Below are 15,645 nucleotides of genomic sequence, written 5' to 3'. Positions count from 1 at the left end.
CGAATTCCATGGCCAGGAACTTGCAACCAAGCAAGAAGTAGTGGCATTGACATTAATATTGACAGAATTGAAAAAGTTGATCTCACAAACCTTTGAGGCTATAAAAGAGAAAAATGAGTTACTTAAAAATAGACCCCCACCTAAACAAAAGAAACCTTTTTCTCTCCAAGTAATTGACACTCCCAAAAAGAATAATAGAAAGTATACTCCAATTGGGACGTCATACACAAACATGTTCAAAATGCTCTTCGAGAATGGAAAAGTTCAACTTCTCGAACCAAGACCATTTGAATCACTGAAAAGAATAGACAAATATTATTGTTCATATCATCAATCAGGGGGACATACAATAGAACAATGCTTCAAGTTTAAGGACTTGGTTCAACGTTTGATTGATGAGAAGAAATTAGTTCAACTTCCACAAGATGCCATGATTAATCGAGTATGGGACAGTGACGATGAAGATGTTTACCTTAAAGACATTGAAGAAACTCCTTTATCAACAATATACCCAGTAAGTGACATTTGGGACGAGGAAGATTCACCCATAGATGTCCTCACTAGGTCCGGGAGAATACAACCTCCCATTTCAACACAACCTATACCTTCTATTCAGCAAATTCCCGTGCCTATTATAGAAGACAACGATGTTGTAAAACAGTTAAAAAAGACTAAAGTGGAAATGAATGTATGGAAACTTTTAGCCACATCTCGGGAACATAGAGTTGCAGTCATGGATGCGTTGGCTAAAGTAGGCATACATTCGGACACTACTCCTGAGGGACTCGCTAACTTCCTCACGAGTGATCTTCCAAGTCCAATCAATTTAGTCACTTTTTCGGATAAAGATCTACCACCGGAAGGTGACAAACACAATAAAGCTCTAAACCTCACAGTCATATGCAAAAGAATGAATGTCCCTATGACTCTTGTGGATAACGGTTCAGCAATTAATGTGTGCCCACTCAGAACCGCAAGGATGTTGGGAATAAGAGATGAGGATTTATCCCCATCAACTCAAGGCATAAGAGCTTATGATAACTCACGTCGTCAAGCACTAGGGACAATTACCATGAATATAACAGCAGGTGCAATTGAGCATGCCACTACATTTCAAGTAGTAGATATCAAGGCATCTTTTAACTTGCTATTGGGACGCCCTTGGCTTCATGATTTAAAGGCCGTCCCTTCATCTCTTCATCAACAAGTAAAGGCCATAGTTGGAGGCATTCCAATTACCATTGATGCTTCATCTATAGAATCAAAACAGTAGAAAATCCACTAATTAATGTGGAACATGATGAAAATGATGAAGATTTGTGGGGCTTTAGCGAAGAGGTCTCCTTAATAGAGGAAGATGAAAGGACCCCTCTTCATTACGACCTCCACTCAAACATGACAACGAATGCTATCCTAAGAAAGCAAGGACACTTTCCTGGAATGACTCTAGGAAAGAAGAAAGGAATAGCCAAACACATGGGCTTACCTGGCCTCCCTAAATTGGATACTTTCGGACTTGGTTTTGAACCAACTCGCGAAGACCTTAAGTGGGCCCAGGAAAAATCAAGAGCACGAAGAAATGCCCGCACGCAAAAAAAGGAGATACCCATGGATCAATATCCTCTCACTTTAAATGGACAATTTATAAGAGAAGGAGAAGACTATCCTTGTCATGAATTCCCCGAACCCTTCGTTGTAAATGGTATAAGACAACCTGGGTTCGAAATCTTTGTGGATTGTTGCTTCCTAGACGAGATCCCAGCTCCAATTTATAAGGAGAAAACACCTCCTTGTTTCGACTTTAATGTCATGGGACTCCTCTTTGGAAGAGAAAAGAATGAATCAAGATACACGGAGGATGATTCTTCACTTATCCAAGCGGTTCTCCAAAGTGAAAGTTTTGACCCCTCCGAATTTATCACTCCAATAAAAGATCAAGAGCGTGGATGGCGCAAGACGGTGAAGGTAACCACTATAAATGGAAAGAAGATTTCAATGACTACAGGACAAGGACCAATGTTCGAAGAATCGTCTGAGTCAGAGTCTTCCCCTATCGAGTCTTCTAAGTCTTTAGTTGTAGCACCCTTATCTTCTATTTCTACTCCTAGGATAGTTAGCAATCAAGTCCCGACGGACATTTCTTTATTTGATGTAATGATTTCTGAATTTAATAATATGTCTTCTTCCTCGTATTCTTCTTGTTCTTCTTTATCTAAAGATGACGAGCATTGCTTAACTAATGATGAAAATGATAAAGAAATAATTAAAGAAATGGAAACACTTGAAAATAAGACACCGGTAATTGAGGATACAGAAACGATTGATATCTCAAAAGATCCAACCATTAAAAGAGAAGTTAAAATCGGGCTAACACTAAACAAAGAAGAAAGAACCGATTTAATTAATCTACTTAAAGAATTTATCGATGTATTCGCTTGGTCATACGAAGATATGCCAGGCATTAATAGAGAAATAGCTCAACACACAATACCATTAATTCCAGGAATGAAACCTGTAAAACAAAAGTTACGTTGAATGAAACCCGACGTGGCTCTTAAAATAAAAGAAGAAGTACAAAAACAAATGACTGCAGGTTTTATCAGGGTATCCAAATACCCCGAATGGGTCGCCAATGTTGTCCCGGTTCCGAAAAAAGATGGTAGAGTTCGAATGTGTGTCGACTATCGAGATTTAAATAAGGCAAGTCCAAAGGACGATTTCCCTTTACCACACATCGATATTTTGGTAGATAACACAGCAAATCATGCACTTCTCTCATTTATGGACGGGTACGCAGGATACAATCAAATCCTCATGGCCGAAGAAGATATGGAAAAGACAACATTCATAACACCTTGGGGTACTTATTGCTACACGGTAATGTCATTCGGGTTAAAAAACGCGGGTGCTACTTACCAACGAGCAGCAACTGCCCTACTCCATGATATGATGCATAAAGAAGTGGAGGTCTATGTGGATGACATGATTGTAAAATCAAAAGACCGCCAAGGACACCCAATAGCCTTAAAAAAGTTCTTTGAAAGACTAAGAAAATACAACATGAGATTAAACCCCTCCAAATGTGCTTTTGGAGTTACCTCAGGGAAACTCTTGGGATACGTCATAAGCTCTAGAGGAATAGAGATAGATCCCACCAAAATTAAAGCAATCATGTCCACGCCACCGCCCAAAACCGAAAAGCAAATTCGGGGATTTATTGGCCGGTTGCAATACATAAGTAGGTTCATATCCAAGTTAACCACGATACGCGAACCAATATTCAAGAAGCTTAAGAAAAATGTACCAATCATATGGGACGATGAGTGCCAAAAAGCCTTTGAAAAGATCAAAGCCTATCTCTCGAATCCTCCCGTTTTAGCTCCAGCACTCCCTGGAATACCCTTAAGACTATACTTAACCATCACAAAGGAAACAATGGGAGCTATGCTTGCACAAGAGGTAGAAAACAAAGAAAATGCTATTTATTACCTCAGTAAGAAGATGCTCGAGTATGAAACACGCTACACACCATTAGAAAAGCTGTGCCTCGCGCTGGTGTGGGCCACAACTAAATTAAGACATTACATGCTCGTGCATACCGTTTACGTAGTCTCACGAATGGACCCCCTTAAATACCTATTCGAAAGATCTACACTTAACGGGCGAATCTCAAGATGGATAGTAAATTTGGCCCAGTTCGATATAAGGTTTATGCCTCAAAAGGCGATTAAAGGATCAGTAGTCTCGGATTTCCTAGCAGATTTCCCAATAGAAAATTCAGCACCCTTAGAAGAGAATGAATTCCCAGATGAAAGTTTAATGATGACAGAGGATGATACATGGACTCTATATTTTGATGGAGCCTCAAACCAAAAGGGATGCGGCGTAGGAGTCTTGTTAGTATCACCTAAAGAAGAACATGTCCCTATATCCATTAAATTGGATTTCGACGTCCCAACAACGCAGCCGAATATGAAGCATGTATGGTAGGCCTCGAAACCGCTTTAGCCTTAGGCGTAAAGAAACTCCGGATATTTGGAGACTCCTCCCTAATTATTAATCAGATCTCCAAAAGATGGAAGGTTAGGAGTGAAAGCTTAGCTCCTTACCAAACATATTTGGAAACTCTCACCGATCAATTAGAAAAAGTGGAATACACTTACCTACCTAGAGAGGAAAACCAATTCGCCGATGCCTTGGCAAGACTAGCCTCAATGGTCAGAATACCTAAGGAAATTGAGCAAATGCCTTTAACCATAGAAAAAAGGCATAAACCAGCATATATTCAAGCTATAGAAGATGATGAAGTGATCCAAGAAGAAGAACCTGAAGAAGAACCATGGTTCATAGATATATTAAACTATGTCACCAAAGGAGAATATCCTCTACATGCTGACAAAAGAGCGAAAAGAGCATTAAGACTTTTAGCTTCCCAGTTTGTACTCATAGGAAATGAACTACACAAAAAGGTACCTAAGGGTCGAGCTCTATTATGTGTAGACAAAAAGGATGCCCAAAGAGCTATGAGAGTAGTCCATGAAGGTATATGTGGAACACATGTTAATGGCAAAATGCTAGTCCAAAAGATAATGCGAGAAGGATATTACTGGACTACCATGAATAGAGATTGTCATCAATATGTAAAAAGATGCCCAAAATGCCAAATTTACGCAAACTTGCAACATATCCCACCTTCTCTCCTCTACACCTACACTTCACCATGGCCTTTCTCTACATGGGGAATAGACATAATTGGAAATATTACACCTCCCGGAACAGGAGGTCATGAATACATCTTAGTTGCAATAGATTACTTCACAAAGTGGGTGGAAGCACAATCATATGCCAAGCTCACTGCCAAACATGTAGCACTCTTTATCGAAAGAAACATAATTTGTCGATATGGAGTCCCACATGAAATGATAAGTGTTAATGGAACTCACTTTCAAGCCGAATGTGAAGAATTGCTACAAAAATATGGAATTCAACATCACCATTCTTCACCTTATAGACCTCAAGCAAATGGAGCAGTTGAGGCCGCTAATAAAAATTTGAAAACGATCATCGAAAAAATGACTGAAAATTATAAAGATTGGCCTGACAAACTTCACTTCGCACTGTGGGGTTATCGCACGTCAATCCGAACATCGACAGGAAATACGCCATTCAACTTAATATATGGAATGGATGCCGTACAACCTGTAGAGTTAGAAATACCTTCTCTACGCATTGCGTTAGAAAGTAAACTCGATGAAGTCGAATGGACTAGAGCACGATATGAAGAGCTAATCCTACTCGATGAAAAGCGACTAGAAGCTCTACATCATACTCAATGTTATCAAACCCGCATGGCTAGACATTTCAATAAAAAGGTCAAGACTAGAAATATCAAGGTTGGGGACTTGGTATTAAAAGCATTAAGAAAAAATGTTTTAGATCCAAGAGGCAAATTCAGGCCTAATTGGTCCGGACCATATATTGTAAAAACAATCATGTCATGAGGCGCGGCTAAATTAACTAATATGGATGGAAATGAATTTTCAAACATGACAAACCTTGACCAACTTAAGAAATACTACCCATAAGTACTTGAGTAAAATACTCAAAAGAGCTACGTTTGGCCTGATTCCTTAAGCAAAGGATACGTAGGCAACCCAGACAGGGTGCAGCCGCTTTAATCTTTTCAGATTCTGTATCCCCGAAGTGAAAAACGCATGTCTGCAAAGTCTCAAAACAGGCGCCAGACGCTAGCCTCTGTCGCCAGACGACAACTTTGTCGCCAGGCGACAGAGCCCAATAGTCAGCGACAGTGAATCAGATAGCAGCGCCAGTTTTCTGCGAGTGTCTAGACCAGTTTCGCATGTTCTGGAAATTTATTCGACTTCCGTACTCGAATTAATTCTCCGAAAAATAAATGTTGTAATTGTAAAAGCTGGAATTTTATTAATTAATAAAGAAAGTACATTATTGATAAAATAAAAGCTGAAAAATTAACTACAACAAATTAACTTTGTCTAATAAATCAAAGGAAAAGCAATGCTCTAATCTTTTTTCTCTTTCTTGATTCTTTTCCAATTTGTGTCTTCATTCCCTTCCTCTTGATCCATAACCTTTGCTAGGAGACAACCATTAGAAGACCTACACTCTATCTTAGTATAGATGGTTTCTCCCTCCGCTAGAACTCCATGTTTCTTCTCTACCCAAGCTTCCCTCTTTGTAGAGTCAACTTTTCTTTTTCCTTGATTTTTCTTAGCACTTTTCTTTCCTGGCATAATAGGAGTTTTGAATTCAATCCTTCCCCCTAGAAGTTCTTTAGCAGGGACCTTTTTGTCGCCTAGACGATTCTTCACATTGGTCTTCTCAATTTTGACTTGAAATTTTTGGAATCTTCCATCAAGCCATTGTTTCACTTTATTTGACAAACAAGGTGGCTCCTTGTGGGTAATCACCTCCCATAAGGGCCTACCCCTCCAGTATCCGTCAAAACGCTCAATCTCTTGTGACACAGGAAATTCATAAGGACGGCGGAGATCTCCTATAGGGATAGTTTGTGCAAGACCATATTGTCTCATAACTCTACAAGGAAAATAAAAGGTTAATCTCGACAAGCTCGGGAGACGACAATATGTTTGGTTACTGCAACCAACCATTGCCTTAATCCTCCACCAAGGAACAATCCAGCTTATGGTAAAGTCACCGGCAGCAAACACCTTGCTCCACTCACGGCGACCTATTTTCAAAAATCGTTTCTTTCGCCGGACTATGCAATTTGGAACATATGTGTGTATATCGTCAGGAGGATTAATAAGCTTTAACCTCTCCATGAGCCATATCTGTAAAATATGTATTTGATTAGTATTACAGTGAAAAATAATATTCTTTAATTCTTGGAAAATTAAAAATAGCATTATTTTATACCTGTAATAAAATTGGAGAACCTCGAAAAGGTGCTCTCGGATTCTTTCTTAATGCATCTAACCATAACATAGTCTCTCCAACGATTAGCGGCATTGGATTTCTCCCAGATTCAACTTGTTCTATAACAGATATAATCATTGATTGGCCTTCATTATCATTACCACTAACTAAGAGCAATTGGTTAAACAAGCAATAAAGAAAAGCCCTTCTCTTATAGACACGGAAATCGGGATTAGGATTACCATAAAAATAATGTGCAAATTCCGTCAAATCAACTATATTCCCATGCACTATATGTTTTAAAGCCGTACCCCTCAAATCAAAGAAGCATTCAAAATCTTTATAATAATATTCATTGATTCTAGGCATTACCGCAGGACCTGTGGAATAATAACCTATAATGGCTCCAAATTCTTCTGGTAAAGGACATATTTCATCATGGAAAAATCTAAAACAACTTTTCTGCTTTTTGAATGGGTATCCCTGAAAGGAAGGCCTGAGTATCAATATCCCAATAGTCTATGGCAGAATAAATAAAATCAATGTCAAGACTCATCCCCTTGATTCCAAACATACCCCCCATATGACAAATATCTAATGCTTTTTTATCCTTAGCAGTTAGATGACGACACCATTCATCCATGTATCCACAAAAAGTTCTTTTAGCTAAAGGCATGATTTCTAGTTAATTAGCTAATTAATAAACTGGTTAAATTATGCAGTAAACGGATGATTCGGGGGCTATTTATAACTTTTTATTTTGGCAGACTTCAAATCCTGTAGGAATCAGGAAAGTGCGTTTGTCGCCAGGCGACAAATTCGTCGCGTGGCGACAACGTCTGTCGCGTGGCGACAGACCCTGTCGCGTGGCGACAGACCCTGTCGCGTGGCGACGAGATGAATTATGCGGCACCAGTCTATTTCTTTGCAGCGACACCTATTACGCGTAGGAAACCGTGTTTTTACGTACTTGATTTCGACTTTGACTTGACATACTGTTCTATTCCTATTCATACACCCCTATTATCATTATTATTATTATTATCACTATTATTATTATTATTATTATTATTATTATTATCATATATCATATTAAGCTTAATTTATTTTAGGCTTATCATTTTTCTTCCTTCATTTTTCTTTTTTATTTCTTTTTTTGGGGGAGAGAGTCGGTACCCTCCACTAATATTAAAAATGACGGAAATTTCGCGCAAAAATTACACTTTCTCACACACTCATATGCACAACACATTTGTTACATAATAATAAATCTGGCAAATAAAATGTTAATAAATAATAAAGTGCATATATATACAAGTGTCTAATACATGAGTCATATGAATAAGATAGACAAAGTCCTACAAAAGTCAAAAATAAATAAACACAGGTACAGCTATGGCGCCGGAGGTCGCAAGTCGCGAGGGATGCCGAATGTATCGAAAAATGTCCTACTCCGTGGAGTATGTCCATCATCGTCCCCTGAACCACCAGGCGGCGCGAACTGCAACTCAGGGCCAGGCCACCTAACCTCACCCTGAAACCCGACAGAAAGAGGCCGAGGCTGCAAAGGCTGCTGCGACGACGAGCCAAACTCAAACGTCCCACCATCCATCCCGCCTCGAACGGTCGGCCCGGTCGGAACCTCCTCAGGTGATGACGCCGAGTCCTCTACCGCTGCGGCCTCCGAACGACCACCCCGGCCACCTGAAGTAGTCCGGCGACGCCTCGAGTCGGACCTAGTAGCCTCTCTCCTAGGCTCGGGTCTCGACCGAGTGCGTGGAGAAGGAATAGGCTGCCCCTGCAAAGGTAAATCAAAGTTAGCAAGAGCAAGGAAAAAATAAAGTAAAAAATGATGAAAGTAAAAAACAATACCTCCTCAGCATCGTTGCTACGACAGGTAGCCCGGTTCCACAACCACACAAGCTGGCTGCGAAAGGCGCCTATGCATCTAGCCATAGCCGTCACCACCTCGCGAGAAAACTGTCAAAATAACTAAGTCAATAACAATCACGAAGCAAATATAAAGATGATATATGAGAAACCACTTACTCGAGTCTGGTGACGAGGAATAGACCGCTCCACGAACTGCTCTCCCTCCGGAGCTGGCGGAATAAGCTCCTCAATCAGCCCATATGTGCCCTGGTAACGTATGGACATCCTGGGAGGGATGAACTCCCTAGGGCCAGCCTGTTAAGAATGAAAAGATTAGAAAGATACTTGGGGGCTACCTAAAGGAAGATAAACTAAATAAATGAAAGCATACCGCTGCCTCCTCTGAAAGGACAGGAGCCGGCGCTAGCAACGGCAGCAGGTCCTCCTCGTAGCTCTGCTCAAGGAGAACGTAGGACCTCCAAGGAGTACCCCGAGTAGGTCCACCAGCACGATCCCGCTGCGAGGCATCGTGGAACATATGCCTAGGTGGAGGAGCGGGAACAACAAAAGTATCTGAGGAGTGCTGGATGGCTACCCTCTCCCCTAGGTAGACCACCGCGTCGTACGTCCCCAGAAAGTAACGACGCTCAGCTGTATACTGCGCCGCCAGCGCAGAGATAGGGAAAGCAGCCCAAGGTCGATAGACCGGGCTAGGCTCCTGAAAACATTACTAAGTAAGATACTGACACCAAAAGACGATAAAAGAAAAGTATGAATTGAAGAAACCAACCGTGAGAATCATCTCTCGAAGGCGTAGCACCTCAGGCGGACCTCTGCGGCCTCCCCAACTGGCAGCGATAGGGAGCACGCGAGGAGAAGGTCTCGCAGGTGCAAGAGAAGGAAAATACTCGTAGAACTAGATCTATACGGAACAAATGAAAATTAGCAAAGATTGTGCTTCTAAATTTAGAGTTAAAACCTCAAAAAGGAAAGGAGATGTACCTCTACGACCCTCCAGAAACTGGAAAGGGCTATCTCTCCAGACAAGGCCTTGTGACGACAGGTGTGCCGCAAGCCCAGTAGAAAATCCGCATAGGCCATGCTGGCCCAGTCATATGCCCCGACCAACTGGAGGTCGTGAACAGCAGACAGGTAGTGTTATTATTGAATTAGGTGAAAGAGGTTTGAAAGTCGAGTGATGCGGTTTAGTTTTAATAAAATTCTTTTCTCTCTGTTTTTGAAAATGATTTTATTTGAAAATAGTCGAACCAGTTTACGTTTGGTCCATGATTAGGGTCCAATAATAGTGTAGTTGGATGGGGCTTGAAAAGATCTTTCCAACGATATATTATAAGATCGATTCCGATGAATATTGAGGAAGTTATGGCCAAAATACTAAACTGGGCCTGGTTAATTATTTTTAAATGCGGCCCAATGATCTAGAGTAGGGCCCAATGTTAATTATTATTCCAAAAATTATTAGGATTAATTATAGTTTTCTAGAAGTTTCTAGAAGGTTCTTTTTAATTCTAATATTATTAGATTTAATAATTAATTATCTTTTAATAGATTTTTATTTGGAATAAAATATCGTTTTGTTATCTTAAAAAATATATTTTATCTTCTGTATGGATTCCGTAGATCAAGTTGATTAAAGATCGGATTTCGCGTGAAGAAAAACGCGCTAATACAGGTTGTCGCCAAACGACAAGTCTGTCGCCGCGCGATAGACCCTGTCGCCTCGCGACAGACATTGTCGTGTCGCGACAGAGTTAATTCCTGGCGACAGCGTGGAGTTTTATTCCTTATCAAATTCTATGTTTTTCCGGATTATTTTCATTATAAATAGCGTCCGAATCCCTGTTTTCAAAGATCATTCACAATTATCAACATTCACAATCATCAACTCTTTCTTAATTCTCTCTATTTTCTCTCTAAGCAATATAGCTTAATTCTTTCTTTCTCTCTTTCTAAACTAGCTTTTTTCAAACAATATTCCGCATTCACAAGACTTAGAGTCTCTTAGCCAAGTTCGAAGTTGCCTTCGCCCTAGACGTGAAAGGTTGATATTTTCTGAGGGTTTGGTCCAAAACTAGTCAAAACTTTATTTAATTTGATTTGATTTAGTTCTTTAATTATTCTTTATTGATTTTCATTGAAGTTTACCAAATTGTGTATTTTGTTATTAGAAAGAGGTACGAGGCTTCAAAGTATGTAATCTTATTACTCTCTTTCAATATAGAAAGCATGTTTATTATTGTTTTATGATTCCTAGTATCATGTTAGGATGTTATTTTATGCTTTCTAGTATCTTGTTAGGATGTTATTTAATGCTTTCTAGTATCATGTTTAGGATGCCTTTACTCTTTCTAATATCATGTTAGTACCATGTTAGGTTTAAAGCTTTGATCTTTATTGTTTAGCGACATGCTAGGATTGGTTATTAATCTTGTTAGTATCATGTCTAGGATCTTGTTATTATTAAGCTTTATTATATCATGTTATTATCATCGTTGTTATTGTTTATTGTTTATTATGTTGCTTGATATTATTTATGTTTTATTGTTATTTCTTGATCACGCCTTTTAAAAGGTTTAAAGGGAATTTGTATTTGAAATCACGCTTAATAAGATAATTATTAATTTGGTTTAGGCTAATGTGATTTTAATTCAAGTGATCGCCAATAATAGTATTATTTGTGCATTAATATTCAACCAACATAGATAAGCAGGGTAGGTTTAATATAATGTTTGTATGTTATTCGAAAAGCGCACATGAATACGAGTAGAACAAAGTAGAGGCCTATTTTTATAGGGCGGGTCCTTTCTTTTGTAGATTGGATTCGTACCCTCATCCCCGGACCCTGTTTGGTTCAAGACCTTATGGAGTAGTTGATGGTCCTTTTGGATTGTCTTTTGGGTTTACAAGTTCCTAAAACTTGTTGGCGACTCTTTTTGCTCTTTGTCTTTCCCTTTGGAACGCCACCGTACTTTAGTGTATGATCACAGTGGGGTTCAAGTTTGGGGTTATCGTAATGCTTGAAATATTCCCTACAGAAAGCAAATAAAAACTACACTAGAAAGCAAATAAATAGAGAGAAAGGAAAGAGAGTTACCAAGCGAAAGATTACCCCCCCAAGCCAAATCAAGCAATGCCCTCATTGACTTGGGAGTGTAACCTACTCCTCATCCTCATCCATCGTCGAATAGCCGCTACCACCATGGCTAGGACCGGCCCCTCCATGGCTCGAACCACCACCACCATAACCCGAACCACTTGCAAAATAGTTAGGGTCCACATTCCCCCCAAGCCCACCAAAAGGAGCATCGGTCCCATATTCATGGACCGATGAATAGTCCACATAGGTACCGTAGGCACTTGGGTTCGTGTATCCCCCTTGGGGATATTGAAACCAATCGGGAACAAGTGATTCGGGGGGAATAGCCCCCCGACGGGCATAATCATCATACATAGGGTATAAACCCCGCCCTAAGTTCCTCTCCACCACCCCAACCCTAGCATCTAGGGCTCCTACCCTAGTGTCCAAGTTCCTAACCATACCCTCCATCCTCCCTTGCCCATCTCTATCCGGTCCAATTGGCTTCTAAAAGCCGAAAAGTCATATGGGGCGTTAGGGTCGATGTTGTAGTTGGTTGAGGAAGTGGGAATGTTATGTGTGTAGTGTTGGGCTGATGGTTGGTGGAAATGTTGTGGTGGTGAGGGAGGTGCTTGGTGGTGTGGTTGGGCCTCTCCTTGGTCTCCTAATTCAAAGGTATAGGAGGGAAGACCCTTCTCAAATTTGGTTATGGCTGGGTTAGGTAAGGTGAAAGCATTGTCCCTTCTACCCGACTCCCTATGAATCACCCACCAAGTCTCACCCCCTATCACATTTATCTAATTAAGCCCTCCTAAGTAGGGTGCTTCCATTAAGGTTGGGCCGGCTACCTTACCATCACCGCTAGGGGTCCAACCTAGGTGTTTGACCGCTACCCTCCACAAAAGTGACGAAATTTTTTTTGCTTTTTTGCATTTTCGAGTTGCACGAGCACAATCACAATACAAAGCACACACAAATCATGTACATTGAGTCATGAGTCAACACTCTGCACACACGAGTCATACACAGCGAGTCATCAATGTATTAATTAATATTAAAGCTTAATCTTGACTGAACCATTTGGGTCACACCCAATCAAGTAACCGATCCAGTACGACGAATTAATCTGAAGTAATTAATGAGTCATAAGAGTACTATCAACATAGACGTCGGATATCTTATTAGGTGTGATTTCAAGTACAAATTCCCTTAAAACCTGGATAAAAGGCATAATCAAGCAATAACAATAATATACAATCAAGCAATAACAATAATATACAATCAAGCAACATAATATCAATTATAATCTCAATCAGCATAATAAGGAAGGCACAAGCGTACCTTGGACCCATAAGGTCACACACGGTTCCCATGACAAGCCTAGAGAAGACACTCCCTGAGACGGATGCAACCGAAGCATTACCAATATCCCTCTTAGTAAGGTCAAGGTTGTCCCTAATGATAGGAACCAAGGGTGCTAAATATCCCTTGAACTCTACTTGGGAGAAAGGCATGAACGAGGTTTATGAGTTTGCCTAAAACTCATTGGCGACTCCTTACTAGTAACTTACCTAAGAGACTATGAGTAATGAACCATTGATTTCAACTCACCAAGAACTCAGCGGTCTTCGACAATGTCCCGAAGTAGAGTGGAGATTGTCTATAGCGGCGAGGCACAGCAGTGGCGAGGTATTGCCACAACCCTGAAGATGGCGAGAACTGCCACAACCCTGAAGATGGCGAGGACTTGGTCGAGCTACATCTACTTGTTCCGGTTCTACGACGACACCATTTACCAATTTAGTTTGTTCTACTTTGGTTTCTTTGGAGATGTTTCTTTGGAATTGTTTCATTGTCAATAAGATGTATAACTCGTATTCCCTCCACTGGCAAGATTATGCATCCAAGTATTTCCAAAGGTTCCCAAAGGACTTTGGGAGTCATAAATAGAGCCCGAAACCATTTAATTCATCATGTCTTAAGGGCCTTGAGAGTCGTAAATACAATAAGCATGTCATCAACATAAAGTAGCAAAATGATAAAATCATTGTCAGAAAATTTCTTCAAGAAGACACAATGATCACAAGAAGTCTTCTTGTAGCCTTGCTCCACCATAAAACAATATTTTCAACCATTATTTCATAAACTCCAAGTCCGGAGAAATAGAGCAAGTATTAAAATACCGAGGAAATAAGTGAGGAGGCCCCAGAGAACCCTCTAGAGAATTCTAGAAGACTATAATTAATTCTAATAACTTTAGGAATAATAATTAACATTGGGTCCTCCCCTAGATCATTGGGCCGCATGTAAAATAATCAGGTAAAGAGCATGATCTTATTTTTATTTTTTGATTTTCCAATTAAGGATTTGTTTATTTAGTTGATTTTTACTTATCTAAACGCTTGTTATCTTAATTTGAGTTTATTATAATAAGCCCTTTTAGTAACTCAAAATGCAAATTCCCTCCTAACAACCAAACAAATTTATAGAATTCCTAAAAAATTGAATGTAAGAATTTAATTATGATGAAATACAAATTTTTTATGAGAAATAAATTCCTCGTATTAAAGATAATTTTCAACATAAAATGTGAGTTGGAGCGAAATCTCATCCATTTCTACACAATCTTCTTTCAACAATGATGACGAGGGTCTATCAAAGGGAAAAATTTAAGGCTTATCTCGACCCGGCTGCTACCTCCATCTTTTGCAAGGCTAGGAATGTTTGGATGGTCCCTAGGGACAATGGTAGGATAGAAGAGGATGAGATGGAGGAGGATGTAAATTTTGTTGAGAAAGCCGGGTTTGAGGGAGTCAATGAGGAGGAGGAGACTTTAAATGGACAATTCATAAGAGAGGGAGAAGACTACCGATGTTACGAATTCCCAGAACCACTAGTCAAGAATGGGATACGACAACCTGGGTTCAAAATCTTCTTAGATTGCAACTTTCTAGACAGGAGCATTTGACTTTTAATCGTTAAAACATATCCACATCATATGGGTGTAATTATCGACAAATAATAGAAAATATCTCTTATTTTGTATAGAAGGATTTCTAGTAGGGCCAAATATATCTTAATGTACTAATTCATGAGATGTGAGTTACTAACCCACCAAAATAAATTGGGACCCTAGACCTACCCGATTCGGCCGCATTGGCCACCCTTTGGAAGTGTTGGGCCATCCTATGAACTATGTTTAACTTGTCACTCCTAGGGATCATGTAAGACCCTAATAGTTCTAGTTCATCCCTCCTCACATTTGCGGGTTCATGCCTCCCAAAGATGGTGAGGCCAACAAATCGTTGCCAAAGTTTTGGCACGGGATGTTGAATCCAAGTGCCCTTGGCATGTTGGAGGTTCAAGTTAGGATTCCCCGTTAAAGCATGGTAGACAAAGGTGATGTTGTCTTGGGGTAGTTCAATCGGTCTATCCGATTTCAAGTCAAACAATTTTCCAAAATCTTTCAAAGACAATCTAATATCATTATTAAACAAACGAAATTGAACATGAGAGATTAAGGAATTTGATTTTATGACATTAAAACTAGAAATAAATTCTAAAGTCAAATAATCATAAGTATCATAGTGTAATTTGAACAAACCACTCATGCCAATTCCTTTAAATAGTTTTTCAACATGCTTATCAATTCCTAGTCTAGAGAGTGTGGGGTGATGAATAAAACGGGTAGGAATTACCTGTCGTGAGATGAGGTTGAGCATCCGTTGCTTTTGCTCTTGGGTGGTGATGACCACCCT

General features: G+C 39.8%; 1 protein-coding gene across 1 annotated transcript in view; it reads right to left on the bottom strand.

Moving 5' to 3' along the window:
• Positions 1-13,022: 13,022 nt before the first annotated feature.
• Positions 13,023-15,645, bottom strand: part of LOC145570988 (wee1-like protein kinase) — a 42,156-nt gene continuing 39,533 nt past the window's right edge. The window contains exons 11-12 of the mRNA XM_081630098.1: positions 13,499-13,590; positions 13,023-13,103 (exon numbers count right to left, since the gene is read on the bottom strand). Of these exons, the coding sequence (XP_081486224.1) occupies positions 13,023-13,103; positions 13,499-13,590 (173 nt within the window). The remainder of the gene's footprint in view (positions 13,104-13,498; positions 13,591-15,645) is intronic.

The sequence above is a fragment of the Chenopodium album genome, chromosome 12 (assembly GCF_948465745.1).
Source record: "Chenopodium album chromosome 12, dcCheAlbu1.1, whole genome shotgun sequence".
Taxonomy (NCBI): Eukaryota; Viridiplantae; Streptophyta; class Magnoliopsida; order Caryophyllales; family Amaranthaceae; genus Chenopodium; species Chenopodium album.
Note: the sequence above shows the minus strand (reverse complement) of the source record. Positions and strands in the feature narration are given on the sequence as shown.